Raw genomic sequence first — 24,914 nt, forward strand, 5'->3', positions numbered from 1 at the left:
TGGCCATTGCAATGTACTATCTGTACACACAGAAAGCAGGTTTGACCATAAGTATTTCTGAACAGCTGTATTACCATTAGTTATTTGCTATATGCAAATGGCAAAAAGATCTTTCAAACCTCATAAAACTCCCTCTCTTCTAAGGCCTTGATGATTAAGGCCTTGATGCCCTTAAGCTATCTGCAATGCACGATATTTGGTGCATGCACCCATTTTTTCAGGATTTCAACAAATGGATTATTCCTCAGGAGATGAAAATGGCAGTGCTTAACTTCCTTTGACACAGCTATAGAACTGCATGTCTATGAGAGTTTCCATCAGAGAAATACTGTGCTTAAAACTGGTAAGGCCAAAGACATGAAAAGAAAAATGTTCCTTGAAAGATAAAAGCTTTATTCAAAGGCAGCTTTTAAAAAAGGTAGAGACTACTAACAGTCTAATAGCTATTAATACCCACAGACACACAGAAAATAAGACAGTTAAGTTGAATTATATAACAATACTTACAGGTTTTTGTTGTGGAGCTGTACTCACTAAAAAGAAAAAAATTATAAATGAAATAAAGATATATTTTTACAAAAACAACTTTAATGAAAGCAAAATGTAGTAGAAATCATGTAAAAACATTCTTAACTAAATAAGGCAGTGATTTTTTTGCTAGCCAGATTTATTACTCTTTACAAATGTTGCCTGATATCGATTTGATGTCTCCACTAGAGCACCTGGAACTGGAAGGAGTTAGGAGCAATTTGTGTTCAGTATGTTGTGGCTGGGGGACTTTATGAAAGTCAGAAAGGAAAGTCTGAATCTGTAAAGAGTGGACAGAAAACATCAAATGACTGCAGAGTTGTCACAGATTAAATGTATGTAGTCAGATGACTGAGCAGGTATAGACACCTTAAACAGTTCAGGGAATATCAGCAAAGATACAACTGTGGTGTACTCAACAAGAAAAGCCAAATATTCATGTTTCCTTTATTCTGAAACAAGACAGTTTGATTGCTAGGACTGGAGGCAAGAAGAAGTGCCTAAGGCAAAAAGTAAAACATCACAGAAAAAGCACCTCCAGCAGGGCCTCTTCCTAAGCACCTCTGAGAAGGATCCCATCAGTGACCAGGTCTGATGAGATTACAACACTGACTGTGAAAACAGCAATACAGGCCACATAAACCCCCCCACCAATAGCCCAAACCAGTAGAAATAACCAAATATGGGAGACAGAAGCAAAGTGGGAAGTGAGAAAGAGGAAGTAAACAGGGCAGGAGAACCTCTCATGAACTTCTTCAGGCAACAGGCATCTGGCAATTAACAAACACAAAATAAACCACAGACAGAGTTGTTTTACAGGTTCACATTCTGAGGTAAGTTCAGGGAAAAACCTCCTTGTATGCCCCTGAATGGACAAGGTTTTCAAAAATATTCTTAAAAACCTGAGCACTATCACTGCTATAAAAAGAGAAATTATGCAGAGCCTATTCTTGGAAATGCTGTCAAGAAAACACATCTTCAGCTCCTGTGTCTATTTAATTACAATTTGATAAGAACAAAGTGTAATAAGAACCCCATCAGTCTATTCCTTAAAATACTATTTATTTTAATGTCAGGAAGAGATATAAAGGCTGCATGAGCAAAATCAAGTTACTTCCCACACCAAAACCACATAATCTTTAGCTGTGATTACACATTACGTAAAATTCATAACAATATACTCACAATTTAGAAGATTTTGCATCTAAAAATATATAATGCTGTGAAACAGATTCTGACCACTGTATTTGTCCCTGATAGAGCAGGCATTTTTATTATACCTCAGAGATTTTAATCTGTGATATACTTTCTGACAATATTACAAAGGTACTAATTTCTTCACTGCCTAAAACTGATGTGCTCAACTGGCAAATTAATAGCAACCATAGTACCAAAGATCACTAGAAAAGCCACAATTCCTCCCTGTTAATCTTTACTGATTGCTGTGAACCTCTTCACCTTGGTTTCTCCTGGCTAAATATAATGTACAGTTCCTATCCAAACTCTTGGCAAGTTCAACATGGAGTATTTTATACTCTAGGAAGGAGGGCATACTGCAAGTTCAGTCAGTGCAATACAGTCCATTTTCAAGGGTGAAAAACTACAAATCTAAAACTTTTTATTGCATCTTGAGAATCAGCTATAACTGACAAGAAGGCAGATAATTTCAACAAGGATGCTGGTGAACTTGTAATGGAACTAGACATAAATTAGATATGATTACTAATTATTGTCAATACTAGAGATGCAAGCTTCCAGTGTGACTAAAACCCAGGCATTAAAGCGTGTGAGGTAGGATGAGAGTAAGTTTATATCTATAAATCTTCTTCTGTATCTGGGGACCCTGAGACTTGAACATGCAAAACCAGGAAGAAAGCATTTCTCTGACGGTTTCCAGAGCAGGAAAAAGAATTAACCAGACATTGATTTTTCTCACGCCATTACTTAAAAAGTTAATTTTCACTGAACAAAACACTGTTAGCAGTAATATACTGACGGAATTTTACTACACTGCACTTAAATACACTGTCTTACCTGCTGAGCCAGAGGGGGGAGGAGCACCAGCTTTCTGCCACTCGGTTGCCTCAGCAGCCATTCTGCGCACATAGGCATCATCCACACACATCAAAATATTTTCTGGCTTTATATCCGTATGAATGATCTTGCACTTGCTGTGGAGGTAATCTAGACCTTGAAGTACCTAATTACAAAAGCATTTTTGAAAAAGCTCCTTGAAACTGCAATTAAATATTTTATTAATAAACTCAACTCTCATCTGCGTTTTAAAATAAAGCAAGTTTTATCCCAATGATCAAAAGTACTCAAAAATTGGAAAAGAGATATTTCCAAATCATAGTGTAAACCCACAATTTTCCACTGTACCACAGAATTATAGAACTTTCTGAAACAAAATTGTTTGATGCACAGTAACATCAGTGCAGTAACTGAAGTGTTTCATATCCAACTTTCATAAATCAGTTTTCAGAACATGTGTAGAACACGTTTTGTCCAAGCAGAAGAAAGAATAAGGATCTAGATTATCTTCACTGACATGAACAACCTGGAAACCTTACCAGACAATGCCACTTTCACTAGTCCAAACTACTAATTCCAGTCTCACAAAAATTGAAGCTTTTTAATCGCCCAGGACTAAGCTGTTCCTCTTTTCTCAGGTATGAAGTGATTGAATTACTTGGAACTTTTACCTTTTCTTACATTCACAAGGCAATTCAGGTTGGAAGAGTGTGTGATTCAAGCCCTCACCATTTAAGTCATACGGATTCAAAATTGTATTTAACCTCAAAATCGGATGAGCCTGCTCAGTCTTTATCCAGTTCATTTCCAACTACCTCCCAAAATGCAGAATGCAAAATACCATAGACAGCTTGTTCCAATGCCTGACTACCCTCATTGCAAAGAATTTCTCTTTCTGTAACTCATATACACTGCTTCTTGTCTTACTCTGTTTATTGACAAGAGAAGCTTGGATGCCCATTTCCTCTATCTGTGCTGAGGAGATGAAAAGCTTCCCCCTTTAATAGCCTTTTCTTCTTGAAACCAACCAAACCAGTTCTCCCAACACCTTTTATTCATCATATGCTGCTCACCCTCTTCACTGCCTTTCACTAAACTCACTTCATTAACCCAATGTCTTACACTTGGAACCCAAAACTGTACAGTCCTAAAGAACTGAAAAAGATTCCTTATTCTGCTGCCTACACTCCTGCTAATTTGGCCTACTCCATGGTTAGCTCTGGCTATCACAGGAGCCCACCACTGACTCACATTCAGCTTGACTGCCACAACCCCTCATGCCAAGCTTGACATCAGTCTTCACATTTTCAACTCGCTTTTTTCTATTCATAACCAGTCCAGCAAGGTGCATCTCCAGCTTGTTTCCTTGCTGATATGCAGCTCACCCCATGCTGCAAAGTCATCCTCCACACACTCCAGAAACTTCCTTGAGTGCATGTACCACACAGAGCAGACATCAAGGTGGTTAAAAGTCCCCCAAAAGAAGTAGCTTATTCCAGTTGTCTAAACATGCTACTTCTGAAACTGGCAGCCTGTGGGGGATACATACCAGGATGTCACCCTTGTTGGACTCCTCTCTGACCCTGGCCCATCCTACAGTAGATTTAAGCATTTAAGCTCACAAAGGAGGGCTAAGGAGAATCTCCAACCTTTTTGGGATGCAGGGGGAAAACAGAGTGACAATGGATGAGGAAAAGGCTGAGGTACTTCATGCTTGCTTCACCTCGTCCTTCAATAGTCAGATCAGTTGTTCTCTGGGGATCCAGCCCCCTCAGCTGGGACACAGGTTCATGTGTGTCCCCATAATCCTAGGGGAAATGGTCAGTGATCTGCCACATCCCTTAGACACACACAGGTCTCTGATGCCAGATGGGACTCACCAAAGGGTACTGGGCTCATTGGCTTGGAGGGGTGCACTGTTTCCTGGGTAAAACCCTGGGTGGATGGCTGGGCCCTGAGAGTGGTGGTGGATGGATTGACAACCAGCCTATGGCTGGTCACCAGTGGTGTTTCCCAGGGTTCAGTGTTGGGCCAGTCATGTTTAATATCTTTATCAACAACCTGGATGAGGGGATTGAGTCTGCAGATGACACCAAGCTGGGGGAGCGTGCTGATCTGCTAGAGGGCAGGAAGGCTCTGCAGAGGGATCTGGACAGGTTGGATCAATGGGCCAAGGCCACTTGTGTGAGGTTCAACAAGGCCAAGCGCTGGGTCCTGCACTTCAGTCACAACCACCTCCCTGCAGTGCTACAGGCTGGGGGCAGAGGGACTGGAAAGCTGCCCAGAGGGAAAGGAGCTGGGTGTGCTGGTCGACAGACAGCTGAACATGACCCAGCAGTGTGTGCAACATGGCCAAAAGCATCCTGGCCTGTACCAGCAATAGTGTGGCCAGCTGGACCAGGGCACTGATTGTCCCTCTGTACTTGGCACTGGTGAGGCCACACCTGAACTACTGGGTCCAGTTCTGGGCCCCTCACTAGAAGAAAGGCTCTGAAGTGCTGAAGCATGTCCAGAGAAGGGCAGTGGAGCTGATGAAGGGTCTGAAGCACAAGTGTGCTGAGGAGCAGCTGAAGGAGGTGAAATCTGTAAAAAAGGAGGCTGAGGGGGGACTTTATCACTCTCTGTAACTCCCTGAAAGGGGGTTGTAAGCAGGTGAGGGTCAGCCTCTTCTCCCAGGTAAGAAGCAATAAGACCAGAGGAAATGTCCTTGATATGAGCCAGGGGAAGTTCAGATTAGATATTAGGAAAAATTTCTTCACTGAAAGGGTTGTCAAGCGTTGGAACAGGCTGCCCAGCAAAGTGGTGGAATCACCATTCCTGGAGGTATTTAATAGATGTGTAGATGTGGCACTTGGGCACATGGTTTAGTTGTGGCCTTGGCAGTGCGGGGTTAACAGTTGGAATCAATGATCTTCAAGGTCTTTTCCACCCTAGATGACTCTGTCATACATGGTTTTTCCTTGCTGAAACACTACTTCTCCTTACAATCACCTCTCAGCAACTTGATTTTCACAGCTTAGCAAAAGAACATATTTTGAAAGAACACTTCCTAATGAAATGTTCTGAAGTGTTTTCACCTTTTTAAAACCCTGACTCTACAAAAACTTAAATACAGACAGACAGCAATTTTTCAGAGAACAGGTTATTTTCATTTATAGTCTATTCTTCAGAGAGATAAAATTTTTCTTCATCATCATAATGTATTATTTCCCACAGTTCTGATGATATATTTAAAAAGCATAACATGTCAACCAAAACTGCAATTTAATATGAATATCCTTACATCCATGAAGAAAGACTCATTGCTTTCAACTTTTTATTTTCTAAAGCAGCTCAGGAAACTCCTTTATCAGTGGAAAACCTTGATTAAAAAAAACACAACTTCCCAAAAACCCACCAGCATGCAGAAGTGCAGGCTACCCAGAAAGATGCTCTTGCAAACCACTGAGATTACCAATAAAATTATCTTACCTTAGATACTAATTAGTAAGAGTTCAGTTCAAATATCATAATTCTAGCCTTCAAATTGTTAACAATGGTGGGAAAACATAATTAAATTAAATAAGTAAACCTAATTATTAAATAAAGCTGATTATTAACAAATCTTACCTGTCGAATTATACTTTTTACACAACGGATAGGAAGGCCTTGATAGTTGGACTTGATTATCCATTTTAGAAGATGATGTCCAAGCACTTCAAAGACCATACAGACATCTGGGATTTAATTAAGGATAATTTCCAAATAAACTTGTTGATGAGATCAACACAAGCATTTGCTTGTGTAGTGGCTACAGCAATCATCACCTAGGGGTTCCCCCTAAAGTGAGCAGAACATGGTATATGCTTTGGTACCTTGTCTCAATTAGATATAAACACATACAAAACCAGTGCCCAACTGCAGAACAAATTAAAATAAAACATTTTAATCATGAAAATCTTGTCCATTATTTCTACATGTTAACGACACTAGGATAAACAAATAAGTAACTGTAAAAAGTAACTAATTCATTTTTGTTCTCTTTGAAACACTTAAAAGTACTGATTTGGCCTATTATCTCTAGTTTCTCATAAATTTTAAATTATCTGTATAGGAGATTTTAATAACAGAAGTGTGCAACAACAGTGTTTTAGAAAACAAACCATACTAAAAATCTTTATTAGGTTCAATTAAGAATCACTTGACAACAAATACCAGAGTAGTAAGAGAATGGGTCTCTTACAACTTACAAAGCCAAAAAGTTTAATGTGACTCAGCATTTACTACTGGCCATTGACAGAGGCCAACATGAGATTACTAGGGAAGATTATTAGGAAAAAATCAAGGTACAGGAACTTCCTGTAATTTGTAGTTCAAAGCCTTCCTAAGTTAAGCAATTCTACACTTATATACCGGGGTAGATTATCCTTCTATTGAGAAAATCTTCAGATATTAAAGCTGATTTTAATTTTTACCAACCACAACACTCTGGTAAGAAGTTATACAGTTTGACCATACAGAATTAATCCTCAGATGAACTGGGAATGACCTTAATGTCCCTGGAAATTGGAAAGGATGCTAAAATCTTAACCATACGGTACTATAACCTTGCAAAGAATAATGTAACACAAATAACATAAAATTAATCAATGGATGGATACTGCAGGAAAATCTCAATGAATTAAGCTGAACTATCTCAGTGACCATTCATATGGAACTACACTGTTAGTGGAGAAACCTTACCTAACTTCTCTAAGTTTTATTAACTGGAGTCTTGACAATGATCTTGAGTCACCATCTTAACTTGTGTCAAAATGAGACTTACCTTGTCAGTTTATCATTTACGTTCTTCTCAAGTACCTACTGACATGCACAAAGCTCAAGTTTTAAAATCCACATTTCCTATAGTGAAATTAGACCAAAGGTAAAAGGTCTCAAGACTCAAGGTCAAAGCACCTTGTGAAGAACTGTAACAAAACTGCTGCTAACTTCATCTCACTTCATGATCCTGAATTCCTGTATTAGAGAACAGTCATTTCCCAATCACACCAATCAGGTCCACTCAGAACATCACAAAACTCTGTTCACTCAGAAGAGGAAACAGTCTTGGTTACTGTACCCCACAATGAACAGCAGTCACTAGCAGAGCACCCAGCCTTCATAAAGGATGAGCAGAGCACATCAGCTCTGCAGGGCTTATTAACTGAGCCCATGCAGGGAAGTTGCAAAGCTACAGCAACACAGATTTCATAAAGGCAAGACGCTGCAACATTCAGAAATTAAATTCAGGACACCCACCCACAGTACTTCAGATCACTGCTGCTGCAGACTCTTCAGTGCACATTCCTGCCGTTCCTTACACTTACTGAAGTGTTAAGCCTTGCCAGTAACCACAAGGAAAAGGGGAGGTAGATAAGTGAATGACTGAAATGGGAGGGCACCAAGAAGTAAGATGTAAGAGAAATGGCAGAGGCAGACAAAAAGAGCAAGGGTCACAAGAAAGAAAAGCGATGTCTACTTGAAAAAAGATTGCAACATTTTGCTGGGAGGACTCTGACAAAGTCAAGGCATATTCAGTACCGGAAAGACAACTGAAATGGGGAGAAGACACAGAGCAGGCTCAGAGTTGGGAGCAGGCATGTGAAAATGTGACTGTTGTCTGATTTACTATCCTGGTCTCAAAAACATTAGCTGTAAGCCAGACTATCCCCAACCAAGAGTTTGGGAAAAGCTATGCATTAACTATTAGGTAACCAGCCTTGCAAGCCCCTGGATCTTCCTACAGCATCAACATCCTGACAGGTGAGTAGGTCCAAAAAGCCCAAAATAAACCCACCCAGTGGACATGCCTCTTGTGGAACGCTCTTCAAAGCACTATGGGGGGATGTCTGAAAGGGGGAAACAAAGCAAAGCAGCAAAAGTGAGAGCAAACATAACATTAACCAGCTGACAGGCTTAAGTACTGAGAGCTGTTCCTTCTTGACTCAAAACACACATTACTAGAGCATTTAGGTGAGGGTTAAAGGATAGGTAAGCTAAATGAAATAAGGCTCTAGTACCAACACAGAAAGACTTCAAGAGGTATTTCAGCTGCTTCTGGATGGGGAGAGTTTAGATGCCATGGCATTTAATTAATGCTGAATATTCTTTGGAGGTACATTTATTACAATCATTATAATGTCTGATTGTGTGGGAATGTTTCCTTCCTTATTGTTTCCCTTGTCTCTCCAAACTCTTGTTCCTTATGTGATTATCTGAACCTTTCCTTAAAAAAATGCTACACTCAGATGAACCTTTATTAAGGTTCTAATAAATATCCAGTGCAAATAAACATAATAGTCTACACTAACTTAAAACACCAAAGTACCAAGTTCTGTAATTCTGTTATTTCATGAAAAAATCATAACTGCCATCTTTTTCATATATATAAGTAACTAAAAAATTTTCAGTCTAACAGAGCATAACACACATTATTAAAATTCCTCTGTATATAAACACTTATTACAGCTTCAAAGAGAAAGATGACTGTTTGCACATACACAGTGCAGGCCAATGGCTCTGCACACTCCCAGCTCTGTTCTACACTGTTCTTGACAATTTTCCCTGTTTGGAAGCTCCATGACATTTCGTGGTATTAGCCAGCCAAAGGATTCACCCACCACTCTTCTGTCTTGCTTTAACTTTTAAATGTAATCCATAACCAATCATTAAGCCTCTAAGAAGCATATGTTGTTTTAATTTATAGTCAAGGAACAGATCTTTAGTGACTTGCTCAAAGGAAGCTGGAAACAGCAGACCACGGAAAAAATCCTAAATTACTCTATTCCTCTCAACCTGTTCAACTCAGTGACACTAATGTAGCACTAACATGGCATTTTAAAAATGTTAACAGCAGCAAAACATTAAAATCAATTACCTGCTCCCTCCCAAGAGAACATGCACCAAAGATCATTTTCCCTAGAAGATAAAAAGGAGTTGATCAAATAATCAGTGCAACCAACCATGGCTCAAAAAACTCAGGATGAAAAAGATACATGGTATCTTATTTTCATTGGCAGTCACTGACAGACTTCAGACAGCTGCAATTCAAATTTGAGCCCAGTATCAGCCCATCCTGTGCACTGGTACTTTTCTGGAAAATCTACTTCTCAGTAAGGCAAGAACATTTGCCTTCCACAATAAAACTTCTATACTGCCAGAGTTTTCAACACAAAAACTGTAATAGAATAAAACAACATCAGGTGTTCAATTTTAACCTGTTAATACAAAGCTACCTGAACCCTTAGCACATGATCCCTTTTGGCTTTGTCAATGTGCTATATTTCAAAAAGACATAAGTTTGGATATGCTCTCAAAATATGATCACTAACAAAATCCACTCTTCACACTTAGAAATGGTTCTCACCTTTAATACAGCTGGTATACATACATGTGAATCCTCGCAAGAATTTAAGAACATTATGAGAAACTGCTCTGATAAACAGGTAAGAGTTGTTTCTGTGTATAGTTATGAATGCATTTTCTCATTCCCTATTTCATATTAGTGTTTTACCATAAAAACAATAAATCAAAATTTTTTATTTCTAAAAATAACTTTAATTATTCTTCAATTGTACAGCTGTCAGCTGAAGACCTGAAGTGCTCTGGCCACATTATATTTTTGTGAACAGTTAGACAAAATATAGGTATTTATAAAATGCTTCTTCATAAGCATCTAAACTCATAAATTAAACCTATTTTCTGGTAGCACAGCAGCAGCATCAAGAAACCCGACCCTGGGTTCTTTGCCTCACTGTGTTAAGCAATTTCTTTGATCAACATTTATATTCAGTTTGAAATGACTACTAGCAACTGTATGGTTTATTTTAATTCTTTCTAATTTGATGATAAAACCCAGGGGACGAAAGCAGACTGTACTATCTTCACTTTCTACCATGGTATCTGACCACTGAAGCAACTACAGAACAAATTAAAAATAGGAAAATGGAAAAGGAGTTAAGGCACCAGTCTATAACTGAGAATACCTGACCCCACACTCTCATTCTCACTCACCACATACCCAAAGACCCCATAACTAATGTCAAGAGACAGATGAATGAGATGAAAACTGCTGCACACTTCTCTCTGGAAGGATGCTTTCTAGTGAGCATTCAGATTTACTGACAAGTCACCTACATTCCTCTCCTGGAAGATGAGAGCTGGTGAAAGTCACCTTAATCTGATCTGCTGAAGGTTGAAGGCACATGACCAAAATGCAGGACAAAGCTCTCTAGAAGAACTGTCTCTGTCTGGTGGTATGACACCAGGAATGGTGAAGTCTGCTATTAGGGCTCCAAAACTCAACAAGCATGCACATAAATACCAGCTATAACAGTAAATGAAAGCACATTTGCTAAATGAACCTAACTGCTAAAATATGTAATGAGCAAGGATAACTCAGTTTAGCTCAATTCTAAAATCAAATCTATTTACAGACCTAAAATTTTCCCCAAGAACAATATTCAGTCATATTTTACTTTGTGTCTCTCCTTTCCCCTGTCCCCACCTCCCCTTTTTTTTTAAAGGAAGCATCTGAAGGTAAAGCTTTACAACCTTTGCCAAAAACAAGGTTAACACCTGGCCAAAGATGATCACATGATCAAGACAAGAACTTCCACATCTTCATACTTCCCACAAGAAAACAGAAACCAGCTTCTTCATGACAATGACACTTTCTCTTTACCGGTCCAGAACAAAACAATATTTCTTGTAAGCTTCAGTTACTACAAATGTTTTCATTAAAACTCTAGTTTTAAAGCAAACTATCTTGTAGTTCTACCACACCATGACAGGACTCGTGATTTTTATTTTTTTTTTTTAAATTTTGCACTGTATTTAGAAAAGCTAAGCTACTTTTACTGCAGGGAATGCATTACACACTGGACTATTCTTTGCATCTGCTTATATTTTGGTGTTTCTACTTTACATATTTCAAGTACAACTAACTAGAAAAAGTTCAGAGCTAAATGCTTACTTATCTCAATAGCCCATTTTTAAGGAAGATGCCACGTTTTCAAAAGGATACGAATTCCATTCATCCCAGAAATTTTGAAGTCATCAATTAGCTGTACAACCATGTCCTTGTTGGGGTCATTAGGGTCACTTTCACGAACCTAAACCAATAATGCAAACACTGACATTTTAGGAAAAAATTCACTTAAAAATACTAATTAGTTAGATTCATTATTAGTAGAAGTACTGGTACTGAACACTGTATTGCAAGAGTGGTACTTACACATTTGAGCAACTTTATTTCATCCAAGGCTGTCTCTGTATAATGCTGGGCACTTTTTACAACTTTCATTGCAACAAACCTTTTTCCCCTTGAAAAGAACAGAAACATTTTTAACACATGCTCTGAGTCAACATGCTTTAAAGGTTGGGAAATTTTAAATAGAATACTTCATAGTCTAATGTATTCTGACAGAAAATACTGAAATTACACTTAAGAAGAACTTTTAATAGCATTATTAAAGGCCTAATTTATTGCATATTTTGTTGCCTTGGTGCTAATGTCTTTAAAAGAGGAATCTGCTTACACATTTTATCATTTAATCATGGTATAATATATTTTTTATTAAAGATACAACAGAAATAAAAACATTAGCTTATTCTCGCATGTTCAAGACATGAGAATTCAATAAGCAAAGCTTATTTGTCAAAGAAAACAGAATTATATTTATTCTGAGAGCTTTTATAAACTATACCCTTAATCAAAGTATGACTGTAGTCATCTGTCTGCATAAAATGATAGCAAACATTTACATAACTTTACCATGCACATAAAATTTACTGCAGACAAAATAAAGTAACATTTTAAGAAAAAAAGCATATGGAAATAAATAGTTTTCTTACTGCATATCCCAGCATAGCCAGACTGTAGAGAAGTGTCCCCATCCTAACTTTCTAATAACATGATACCGGCCATTGAAAAGATCACCAATTTTCACTGGATGATAGCCTCCTTTCATGAAAAAATGAGTAGAAAAAGAATATTCAGAAAACAAACAATAATTCCCAGGTTTTCAAGTCATTCTTGTACCATAAATTTTCCTCTTCAAATTGTCCTGTACTATAAATAGGAAATCTAAAGCAAACTTTAATGTCAAAAATTCTGCCTTGCTTTGCTTGGAGGGAAAAAACTCATGTCCTGTAACTACTGCAGAGTTTACTCACCCTTCTCTCTTATGGCTTTTATTTATGGTAATATTACCATCTGTTCTGTATTTCCTCAGGCTTATCTTCCACTTCACAGACAGTACAGAAGAGATCTACATTATTTCTTTATCATATTTGAAGCTTCTCCAATCAACATACTTTGGATGATGGCAGAATCTCAACAGAGATTGTTTTAATTCCCATTTGCTTTCTAGTAATAACAGCAGCAATAAAACACTTCCTGAGAAAACGTTAAGAACAATGCAGACCTTATTGCTGCTCCTCTGTTTGGCTCGTGACCCACAGCAGCAATGCATTTTTCTCATGTCTGAGGGTTTTGCAGTGAGGAAGAGAGAGCAGGCAGCTCTGGGCTTTGTCTGAAATGCTCTTTAATTGCTAAAGTCTGCAGTCCTAACTTAAACCACTACACAGGTCCTCCAAAGCCCCTTGAGACAGAAAGGCCGACAGGACAGAGCAGGCTGGAGCTCAGGTTTCTAGACAGTGTGAGGAGGTGTAATGAAGCCTTTTATTTCCTTTGTGTCTTAAGAGGCATTCCTCCTCCCAGTCAAACACAGGGAAGCCAGTGATCACACAAGATTTTTATTCAGACCTTAACACCAACAATAACATCCACAATTCTGCCTAAATTGCAAACAAATAATAAAGCTGCACCATGAACCCTCCAGGACATCACCAGCAGCAGACTCAGAGCGGCTGTCAAGGTATCACTTCTTTGTCTCTTTCTGGTCCTTCACGATGTCCTGCCCAGCTGTCCTTTGGCAGGATCCTCCATTATTGACTATTCCATTTGGAATTGGGAAAACCTCATAACGCAATCTAAGTTGCTATATTTTTTTGAAATTCCCTGAAAATCTTGTTAGATCTGGTACCCAGTTAAGACAACAATGTGAATTTATAACTTAATTCCTTGGATTTGAAACAGGGATGTCTCTCTTATCTCCTTTTATCTGTGGAACAGTGATGTCAAATCTGGATATATTTATTTTTTTTTCCTGCTAATAACATCTTCTGTCTTAACAGAAGCTCAAGGATTTATTTATGAACTTCTCTCAAATGCTTCCAGAGCAGATTAATAAATTTAACACAAATGTACAACAGAATTATAAAGATTACATATTCAACAGAAGGATAAAGCTTAAATAAAGTATTGTGTTAGATGTTGGTATGTCTAACAAGCTCTAAAACACACACAGCTTTGATCTATGTATGTTAAGGTGTAACTTCAAGCTCAGCACACAGCAGACACTTGGAGGTTCGCTCACAGCTCCAACCAAAGCTGACCCATCCAACACGGCTGCAGCTGCCCAGGCTCCCACTCAGGATCCCACAGCCAGAGACTCCGACAGCTCAGCCAGAGCATCAGGGGAGCAGCAATCACAAGTGTCTGTCCTGGCAGGGCAGGTGTGAGCCAAGCAACAGCAATTTCAGAAGGGCAGAGCAAGTCCCAGCTCTGGAGCACTGACCTGACCCCCTCCCTGCCCACTGGGCACCAAAACGAGTCTGATGTGCACAGGTAGCATGAACAGAGCAGTCCCAGCTCCCTAGCCTAGCACGAAGGTGAGGAAGATACATCTTTTCCATGAGAATTCCACACAGATCTGTGAAGACCCTGATATGAGAACAACCTTTATACTCTTAACCCATGAGAAGTGCATACTTACTATCACACACCACATTTCACCTCACAAATCATTAGGTATACAGACACCAAGAAGGCCCTAGTTCAGCAACAGCACAAGACAAGGCATTACAGGAGGACTGAGACACAGGGATCCAGACTAGGATTAAGTCTCAGGACTGCCCTCAGGGGAAAATTCCCCACTCCTCCATCACTGGGAAGCAAACGTTCATGAAAGCTGCCAAGGTAACTCACCTAGCAACCTAAAAAGATACCTCCCACTGTGCCAACCTCAGTGAGGATGTGCACATTGCCAAGCAGAAACTCCTTCCCAAGAAAAAAACAGACCACTTTTGGAACACCTCACCTATTTTACTCTCCAGGAACAGCAGGGGGGACATGGACTTACTGAGAGTGTTGACTATTATGCAGTCCATTTGCAAAAAGAAACAGTATCAGCCACATATGAAGGTCAACTTTGTTGCAGTTTCATTATTAGAGCAATTTTGCTGAATTAAACACACATATGTGAATCCACACTGATGGAAAAATCTAAGTTTTAATTTGTCTTTTTAACCATCCTTCTAGTAACAGCTGATGAAGACATTTAACAATCTGGATAAATATAATCATTATTTAAGACAGCTATTGACCATTTTAAAACAAACAAAAAAAAAGATTACTACTTGGTAAATTTTTTCCATAAAACTCTATACAGGATGATTGAGTCATAGAGTGGAAGGTTAAGACAACATAGAGAAATTCTACCTTTCCATTACTGAAAAGGTTTGCATTTGTAAAATGAATCAAGTCTGATGACCTGACAGCAAAATTTATGTAGAGACTTCCACATAATTCACCATCACAGGATCATTTCTTCAGATCTGAGTTTTTGCTGAATTTATCATTGCGTGAAAACAGTGGGAAGTATGAAACATTATTCCCTCTATAATAATCTTTCCTTTGCAAACAGATAGAATTTAAAAAAAATTAGAATTATCTTAATACCTAGTTTTAACACCTCTCTATGGTCTGCAAACAGATTTCAAAATTCAACAATACAATTATTTCTGGAACACTTGGCAATTTTCCTAAATATCTAGTTCTATTAAGTCATTCTCTAATAGTTATATGACTTCAGATGTAAAGCACTCACAATTCATGCACTGCCAGAAGGATGTTAAGTGGGCCTTCAAGTACACAAAACAATGTCCAGAAATAATTTTTTTGCACTATGCAAAACAGTTGCTTTTTAACATGTTAACAGCGTAACATTCAACGAAGAAGACTTTAAATACAGGTAATAATATGTTTCTAAGAATAGTTTAGGCAAACAAGTGCCTTGTAAGTCAGTTTTTTCCATACTTGTGCTTCAAAGTAATCAAAACCTTTTGATAATTTCTTCCCATCACAGACAGAAAAGAAAACACCATACAGAGGAAATCAGACAAGGACATCAAAGTCAAATTAATAAACTGAGGGTTGATAAGTTATTTTAGTAAACTCTGTGTGTTGCAAGTGTAACAATACTATATATGTAAAACCCACGTTATTTTGGTCCCCACACCACTGTCATAACTAATTTTAGCAATACACCAGCATATGTGATAGATGCCAAGTGGTAGCATATTCTCTGAGTATATATATTTCAGAAGATACTTTCCACTGTCCTAAGCCACAACAGGAGCAGTTTTGGAAATAATCAGTTACCACTCCTGTACACTTTACTCCCTGATCATTCATGTCAGCAACATGTGCACTTACAGGTTGTGGACAATCAGGTAGTAACACAGTTAAATGCACTTTAAAAACTGCTGTCATCCTGAATGTAACGAATGTAACTATTTCAGTTCTTCATGATACAGAAAGTATTTCTAAAAACAGTAACATGAAAGCATTTGTGAAAAATTAACTATTTGGGAAAAATTAGGTACTTTTGGAAAAACAATACAGGCATTGGAAAATATACAATGTATAAGTGGCACTGCTGATAATGTGACAACAAAAGAAAAACAAACCTGTTGTAGTATTCACAGCAGCACACACAGGGAAAAAAAAGTCTCTCTCACAGCTAGCTAGCTACATGCATGCAAGAAAGAGGGTCAGAAAAATGAGATCATTATTCCTGAATGCCTCCTGAATGTATTGGTAATTGTAGCTGGCTCGTTGTATGTTTGTATAGGGAATTATTCCCTTTGTGAACGGGATGAATGGGAGACATCTCCAGGGGGCAAGGAAGACGATCAGAGAAGCAAAAAATTCCAATTACATCCATGACACAACAGGCTCTTGAAAAAAATCGCCAAGTGTTTCAAGGCTTTACAGAGAAGAAGAAAAACTCGCTTCACTGTCTAAGTACCCCTTGAAAAATTATGTAGTTGGACTTTTGATATTTCCATTCCTTACACAAATAAATATTTGAGAAGTATTTAATATAAATTCAGTGACACAAACAGAAGGAATGGCACAGATTTGAACAGGCCCTGGAGGAAGCCCCCAGGGAACAGAGGTTAGTCTGCTTTACACAGATGGCTGTTAAGTTGACTCTTTCACATCAGGTGCTAATTCAAACAGATCCAACTTGCATTAAAAATACTGCTGTGACTATTTACTAACCACCATGTCACTGAGCCCAGCACACAGTAACATATCCTTAAAAATAAAATTTGTAACAAAAATACTCAACGGGAAGTGAACAGGTCATATATTGAATTCATTAAAAAAATTAATTATATACTCCTCATCAAAATTGCCCTCCTATGAAATTTCAGACTGGGGTTGAGAAGAGATCAAGTATGCTCTGAGCTTCACTCAAAAACCCTCAAAGGCTGCCATTTTGAAGACAAGATTAGGAATAAAAGAGACACTCCATTAATAAATAATGATTTCCAAATCTTTATCTACCACTCTGTAAATACAGATTAGGCTACCCAAAACAGGAAAAGCTATTCAAACTAATAGAACATCTCTCAAAAATAATGGAAACAATGTATTTACAAGCCATCCCTGGAATTTTTTACCAAATAACTTATTAATTCCCTAAATTGAATATAAAATATACAAACAGAAAGTCTCTATAGCCCTAGATCATCCCAATCCCACTCAATTCACATCCTTATAGTGAGCTTCCCATCAGCTGAACCCCAGCAGACTAAAGGAAGGAAATGCACTGCTCAGTCTTACAGGAAATTAGGGTCAGAAAACAGGTAAATCATCCACCAGAACAACAAAACCACTGCTCTCGTAGAAACAAATAACAATCATCCCATCCCAAATGAACCAAAGCTTGAACTATCTTTAATACACTTTAAAAAATTCAAAGCTTCAGGATCAGAAAAATTTAGAAGAACCTTTAAGCATGTAATTTTTCAGGAAGCCTGCAAGCATTCTTAGTATAACATGTTTTAAAGGCATACAAATCTCACTCCTGACCTGCTCTAGTTAAACAGGTAACTCATAAGCAGGCTGTAAACTTAAGACTATTTTTTTGTTTTGTGATCTGGTTTCTGCAGATGGTGGCATTTTGCAAGAGATACTGGAACACAGACAACAATGGATTGTTTGAAATTAAACACAGCTCCTATTTCAGGAAAGAATTAAGTTGGGGCCTTGAAATGCTTAATCTCAAGGAAATACAGACTTTACAAGTAAACAGATGTTTAAACAAATCCTTAGTCACTGATGGAAGATGTCAGAGATACCAAGAGAGTTATCTTAAGGAGCAAATGTGTTTTAACAAAAATAATAGAAAAAAACCAAAACAAAATACCTAAGCATGCCTTAGTGACATGTTTTTCTTTTCCCTGCTGAAGACTTCAACATTTAGCTGAAGTTTACTGGTTTTGGCTTTCATTATTGGCATTTGTAAGCCACTTATATTGAAATGTCATATATTAATAAAACTTTTACACCAAAGTGAAATAGTCACTTTCTATTGTTAAATCTGAGAATACAAAACACTTATTCCAGGCTGGGAGAGAGGTTTCTTAAAACAGCACATCTCCAAGCTTCACAGAACCTCCTGATTAAGTAAGACTTTATGCTATTTGACATAGGAAGTGTTTCTTGGTATGAGGAATACAGAATACTGGATACAGTCAGTGTGCATAGAGTGCTTTTTGGCTGTTCAAAAGCATTAATCTGAAGTCATAAAATTTTAATGTTTCCTAAAGTATATTCATATTCTTGAAATCTACAACAATAGAAAACCCAGAGTTGACAGACCTGTTATTTATGGTTTTACATGTAAGCACAGTATACATTTTACCCTAATGGGAACAGATGTACAACTTTAGCAGTGACATTAAAATAAACTTAAGTATCAACACTACTGTACTGCAATCAGACTTTTATGCATTAACAATATTTAAAAAAATTAATATAGCCAATACAAAAATTAAGGAAACTGAGATAAAATGAAGATGTAGAGAGCCTCAGACAATGGTGAGGGCTGTGAAAAACAGCATGTGGAAAAGAAGCATGTAACATCTCAGGACAGTGCAGGTGAGAAAAGAGGAAAAAAACCCACAGTTTACAAAATAAATGTAGGTGTTGTTAAAGACATCAAGGCATTTTAGAACTTTTTGGAGTGAGAGAGGATGTTTGTCTTGGTTGGGGTGTTTTTGTTTCTCTTACAATTCACATCAGTCAAGAAAAGTTTCTTCTCTCTTCTTTAAACTAGGACATCAGGAGGAGAACAGGGATGCGGTATTTGCATATTTATTACAAAATGTATAAATTTAGGCTAAGTAAAAAACTAAAGCTGAAGACAATTATGTATCTGGACCTGAAATGAGTAGTTGTTCCTAATTCTAGTATAAATAAATTCCATTATTAAAAACCAGCTCTTTAAAAGCCTCCCAAGAACCGTAACTGAGACTCGCACTGCAATGTTCACCCTCACGGACAGGGGTGAACTGCACACACCTTTACAGTAATCTGCGGGATCCTCTTGCTCCTCATCGTCAGACCCCAAAATCTCCTCCTCTGGCTCTGGCGGGGTGGGCTCCGGCAGGGGCGGAGGTGGGGGCGGGGGTGGAGGTGGAGGTGCAGAGGGAGCTTTCTGTTGAGGCTCTGGCCTGAAAACAGAAGAGAGACCACACTTGGTGAAGAGCTTCCTCACAGGGGTCACCCAGCCCTCCAGGGGGGACGAAGAAATGCTTTGGGTTATACCAGTGAAGCATCTCATGCTCTCACTGCCATCTTTCATATCCCCCACAGGACCATAGGGAGGCGTGGACAGAGAGGCACCTGACCAAACCAAAAGCAGGTCTCAAGTGAATTTGGACTGGAACAGCTTGGAAAAGACACATAAAGTTTATGAGCTGGATACTGACAAGCTTTTAAAACTCCTGACAAGCAAATGAGACGTTAGACCCATCTTCTTGAGCACAACTGAGAAGAAACACTTTTCAAAGAATATCAAGTTACTGAAAAGCTCCTGCCTGCTAGCTGAAGTAAGAAAAGACCTCACTAATACAGAGCAAGAAACAATCTTCAAGAGACACTGACCCAAACCTTAATGCACTTCTCCGCATCTGTAACTGCTGCCAAGACTATGGAAAGCTGTATCAGTACACAAAGTACTGAAAACAGCTATTAGAAAGTAAGAGAAAAAAAATTTATCTTCCTAAGTAGCCTATGATGCACTCCCAGAACATATGCTTTAAGATGTCATATATACCATATGCTTTAAGATGTGCAAAATAAAAATCCCCACAGAAAACCAAACCACCAAGCCCAACATTGCCAGCCAAGAGATGATCTTCTGTCTTGCAGCTCCAATTTAGAAAAAAACAACCGAAGAAGTGAAATATATATTTTATATCCTACTCTGAGCAAGGCTGTACTTGGTATTTCTAAACACCTATAAACTACTCACATTTTGAAACTGAGTATTTTCAATACACTTAAGTCCAGGGTTGAAGTGTACCTGTCTGTCAAATAATTAAGAAAGACCTCTCCAAAACAGGTTGATGTTATGTTTTGTATTCATACTTCTTACAAATAAAAAATATATACTTGCCAAATACATTTGCAAAGTAACTTAAAGCATCTGTACCATCAAAAGCTGCTTACATTCATATCTATTTCAAATCTAATATGTCTGAAAAAGAGCATAACAACAGTATTCTGACAATTGTATGATTAAAAAAAACCCCAGAAATCTAATTTTTCAGCACCCAGAAAGAAGGTTCAAATACTTCCTTGATCATGAGTAAAAACTGCATTTATGTTTATCCCACTCCTAAGTCCTTTTCCTCATAATTCCCCTTTCTCTTTTTAAACACTGCAATTGTTCAAGACAGACAGACAGAGCATTTGGTGTCAAAGAGAACACAGTTGGTCATAAATAAATTCCACTGGCAACATTCCCCACCTGCACAGCAGCTGCTGTTATGCCTTTGCTTTAATGGACATCACTGAAGGTTGTATGCACTCCAAATTTATGTGCCTGCTACCCCTCTCAGATAATAAAATTCTTCAGTCAATAAATGGTTAGATTTAAAAAGGAGTTTTTTGAACTAAGTTATGATGAGAAATCTAACCAAATAAATAAATTTACATAATTTTTAACCACATAAGGCTTTGGACAGAATAGAAGAGAGAGAAGGGATCCATTCATAGGATAAACAATAAATACAACTGCACATGCTCCTACTTAAATAAATTACGCTGGTTTTTTTTCCTTCCTGTTTGGCTCCCAACAAGCATCTCTATATTGTACAGAGCAAGGAAAGCAAACCCCAAATGGAAGGTGCAGCAGATTCTCTGACCAGTTCTCTCACTACAAACTAGATTTCTGGCCCTCCAACAGCCTGGTTTCACGGTGTCAGCAACCTGACAACACCAGTGCCTGGTCTGGTGTTGGCAGGAATCTTTACTCAAATTATCATATAAGGACCTACAATTACAAACCCTAAAACCTGATCTGCTGGGCACAAGACTCATCTTGGATACACAGATCAAGAACTAAGAACACTTAAAATTAAAAATTAACAGTTGGACTCGATGACCTTCAAGGTCTTTTCCAGCCTAAATGATTCCATGAGCAAGAAGAACGCACGGTAAAACAGCCTGTACTTCATCAGTATATCTGAAGGAATTGTGTGCCAGGAAACACAGTGCTTGGAGTCCTTGCTGTACCATTGTTTTACTTTATTCTGACCACAAATATCCATGTTATTTTGGTCACGTGAGATGGTACAACTACAGAAAAGGCCAGGGCAGAGTAAGGCAATGCAGCACAGGGGTTGTAAGTTCAAAAATCTGTTGAAATTGTGCCTATTTTTGTCTTTTAAGATAACAACTACTTGCTCCATTTCTTCACACAATGAAAGCAGTATTTTAAACAGAATCAGAAGCATGTCTGGAATCGACATTCAAACATTTTGTTACCCACTTTCAAATAAACATCAAGTCATACCAAGAATCTCTCTATGAGAGAGAAAGGAAGTGTACAACACAAGATTTCTAAAAAAAAAAGCTAAATTTATTCCTAAGGAAATAGGTTAAGAAGACAGGGTTGCTTCTGAGTCTTTCTCAAGCTACTGTATTTGATTTTGGTTTGAAAAGGGTTGTTTTTTTCCTGTCTCCAATCCTAGTTGATTTTGGTATTCAGGAGTGTTTTCCAACTCTCCTTTGTGCACATCAGGAAGGAAGGAAAGATATTACCTTATTTCCTTCTGGAATTATTTATGATTTTTATCTGCAAAAAACAAAACACTGCTTTAAACTGAGGAAAATCTTTGATTTGCCCTTTTTAGCTTTGTGTGCACCTTTTGAAAAAATCAAGTATTAGTAGAGAAAGATGACTGAAGGAAAGAAATGCTGCTGAGTTATATCAGCCTGATGCTAATTCTGCACTCTTGGTTTATTTTACTGGTTTTTTCCTTCAGTTTAGGATTCTTAGCAAGAGATTCTTGTTGTTCTCTCATTTTGTTTACTTTTCTGGGGGCTAAGTAAAGATCAAGTTTTCAAACACTTGGCTGCTTAATTTCTGCTTACAAATTGAATAACTCATCCTGGCATCACCAATCTTGCTCCTCCCAATACAGTTTCACAGTTTTAGGTAGGACATCAGTCACTGAGAGTACTCCAGTTCTGCCATTTCTTAGTGTCCACTTTATTGAATTGCAAAGATAAGCTATGACAAATGCTCCAACAATGTCTTAATTTGCAGTTTATGGCATGAATACATATTTTATTCAGCTTAGATTTCATTTTTTTCCAGTATAGAGTTTGTGAACATGTGAATTATTTCTTCTTTTAAGTGGACTTCAAAACATCATTTATACTAAAAATCCAGCCATTAAGAAAGCTGTGAGTAATAAATATGTAACCTCCATTTCCCCGTCAGAAATACAATTGTCAAATACTATCATAACACAACAAGCTATTCAACAGCTGTGTTATTTCAAGTTATTACTCTTTCTTATTCCTAAAATGTTATGTAATTATATGTATGCGTTAGGTAACACATGCATGCAGAGATAAATATTAAATTTGTTTTCCTTTTATTCTGAAGTAATCACTTGGTTCTCTGTGGTCTCCCACCATTAGGTTATTCATCACCATCCAAGCATAAACACTTAATTAATAGAAGAAGATGACACACCATTTCTAGACTCACAGTATTCCGCCAGCAGGTATGCAGAGAACTGACCATCTCCCCAGGCTACAATGACAAACCTTATAACTGTCTTGAAAGAAACATTACAAAAAATTAGCAAACAGTAACCAGCATGTTTTGTGTCTTTTAATTACTGTCTTTTCAATGGAAAAAATAAATTTACAGCAAAGTCCAATCAAAATACAATTAAATCCTATTTTTACCCTGCTCTTAGAGGGGATGCTTAGTGAAAAGAACAAAAGGAAAGTTGAAGCATTTCTCTTCTACAGTGAACTTGAAGCAAAATACGTCAAAACTCTGCATGGAGTCTTATAAAAAATCAACTGCCCACTGTTATGAAACACAAAATCACTGACAACTTAATTTTACTGCTTTCCATCATCGACATGTTGCTTCATGTTACCACTGGGGAACAGCCAACAGTAAAAGCAATTTCCCTAACATTAAAACCTGGAAATTCTGGGTAAAAATATACCAGGAGAAGTTCAGGAAGAACTGTTCAGGTTTTTTTGTTGTAGATGTTGTTGGGATCATTTGCTATTCTTTTGTTCTGGAAAAGGTAAAACAAGAGTAGTGAAGGTGATTAAAATCACAAAATGCCTTCCATATGGGAAGCATCTGAACATACCAAAACTCTTCAGCCAGAAAAAGAGACAGCAGAGAGCTACAAAATCTTGAGAGGCACAGAGAATGCAAATAGGAAATAGCTGTCCACTGCCTCTCCCCAAACAGACTGAGCCAAGTTGACATAAAATGGAAAAAAAAAAAAACCAGTCATGCAACAAGATGTTAAAAACTAAAGCCACCTTTTCTCCTTGGATATCGTGGATAAGAGAAGTCAGTTTCAAATAGGGCTCAAAAAAACTCATGGAAGAAAGATCAGCTCACAGTCAACGCAAAAACCCCTTGGACTCACGAAGCCCCTCAGCCTGAGACCACTGGATTTGGAACAGTGTTCAGCACGTGGGGGCCCAACCCTGTGCTCTTCCCCAGGCAACTGCTCCTGGCCAGAGGGAACACAGATGCACCTTGGGCCTGTGCTTGTGCAGACACTTCATCTTCAGACACTCTTTTCTCTTCCTCAACAAAACCAAAACAGACTTTAGGTCTCTTTATCCAAAACTCAGATGGACAAAAAATATGCTTTTATTATCAAGTAATGGATAAGGATGTATTGCAGGCTATTTGTTCTATACAACAAGATTACCTGAAGAAATCCTCATGTTCCCCACAGGGAACAGGCATGTAACAGCAGGAGTCCTTCTCTATGAACACTGCACTGCACACATGGGGACTAATTTTAGGTAAACAGAGCTTTACCTCCAATGTAGCTAAAACCTGCAACTGATTCTTCTTTTAGGAGAACAGACTTTGTCAAACCAAAAAAAAATTGGGAGGGAGACAAAAATTGGTCAGATTAAGATAGGAACTACCTCAATTAGAGGGGAAAACAAAACTTCCCTTCGGATTTTCAGATGAGCACAACCAGAGACAATTTTTTGCTAATAGAAAATGCAATTAAAGTTAGGTTAAATGACTTCATATATTTAATTAAATAAAATATAGAATAAACTGTGTTCTAACAATGTTATTAACCTCCTGACATGTCCACAGAGGCGCTTCAGGGAATTTCAATCTCAAGAGGTAAAAAGAGGAAGCAAGGGGGAGAGTGAGCATCAGAAGAAATGTGCTGTAAGGCTCCTGAGAGATGAGAGCTTTACGAAATCTGCAAGTGGTTGTGGGTCCATCGGGAAGGAGCTCCAGCTATGCTTCCCTCCAGCTCCAGAAGGCAGAATATTTCGTGCTCCTGGGCGAGGCTTGCAGGTGCTGGAGAGTTTAAAATCTGAAATCTCTAAACGCAAGTTTCCTCCAGCTGTTATTAATTATTTTAAAGACTCAGCTATT

At 38.0% G+C, this 24,914-nt stretch overlaps 1 protein-coding gene across 6 annotated transcripts in view; it reads right to left on the bottom strand.

Annotated features, from left to right (window-relative positions):
- SRPK2 (SRSF protein kinase 2) overlaps positions 1-24,914 on the bottom strand; it is a 140,148-nt gene that overhangs the window by 25,533 nt on the left and 89,701 nt on the right. For all 6 annotated transcript variants that reach the window (XM_050325143.1, XM_050325147.1, XM_050325142.1 and 3 more), the window contains 7 exons: positions 19,304-19,455; positions 12,436-12,544; positions 11,816-11,903; positions 11,606-11,693; positions 6,172-6,278; positions 2,563-2,728; positions 508-533 (listed from right to left, as the gene is read on the bottom strand). In XM_050325143.1, coding sequence (XP_050181100.1) covers positions 508-533; positions 2,563-2,728; positions 6,172-6,278; positions 11,606-11,693; positions 11,816-11,903; positions 12,436-12,544; positions 19,304-19,455 — 736 coding nt within the window. The remainder of the gene's footprint in view (positions 1-507; positions 534-2,562; positions 2,729-6,171; positions 6,279-11,605; positions 11,694-11,815; positions 11,904-12,435; positions 12,545-19,303; positions 19,456-24,914) is intronic.

This window comes from Myiozetetes cayanensis, unplaced genomic scaffold, assembly GCF_022539395.1.
Source record: "Myiozetetes cayanensis isolate MyiCay16 unplaced genomic scaffold, myiCay2020 scf3, whole genome shotgun sequence".
NCBI classification, from domain to species: domain Eukaryota; kingdom Metazoa; phylum Chordata; class Aves; order Passeriformes; family Tyrannidae; genus Myiozetetes; species Myiozetetes cayanensis.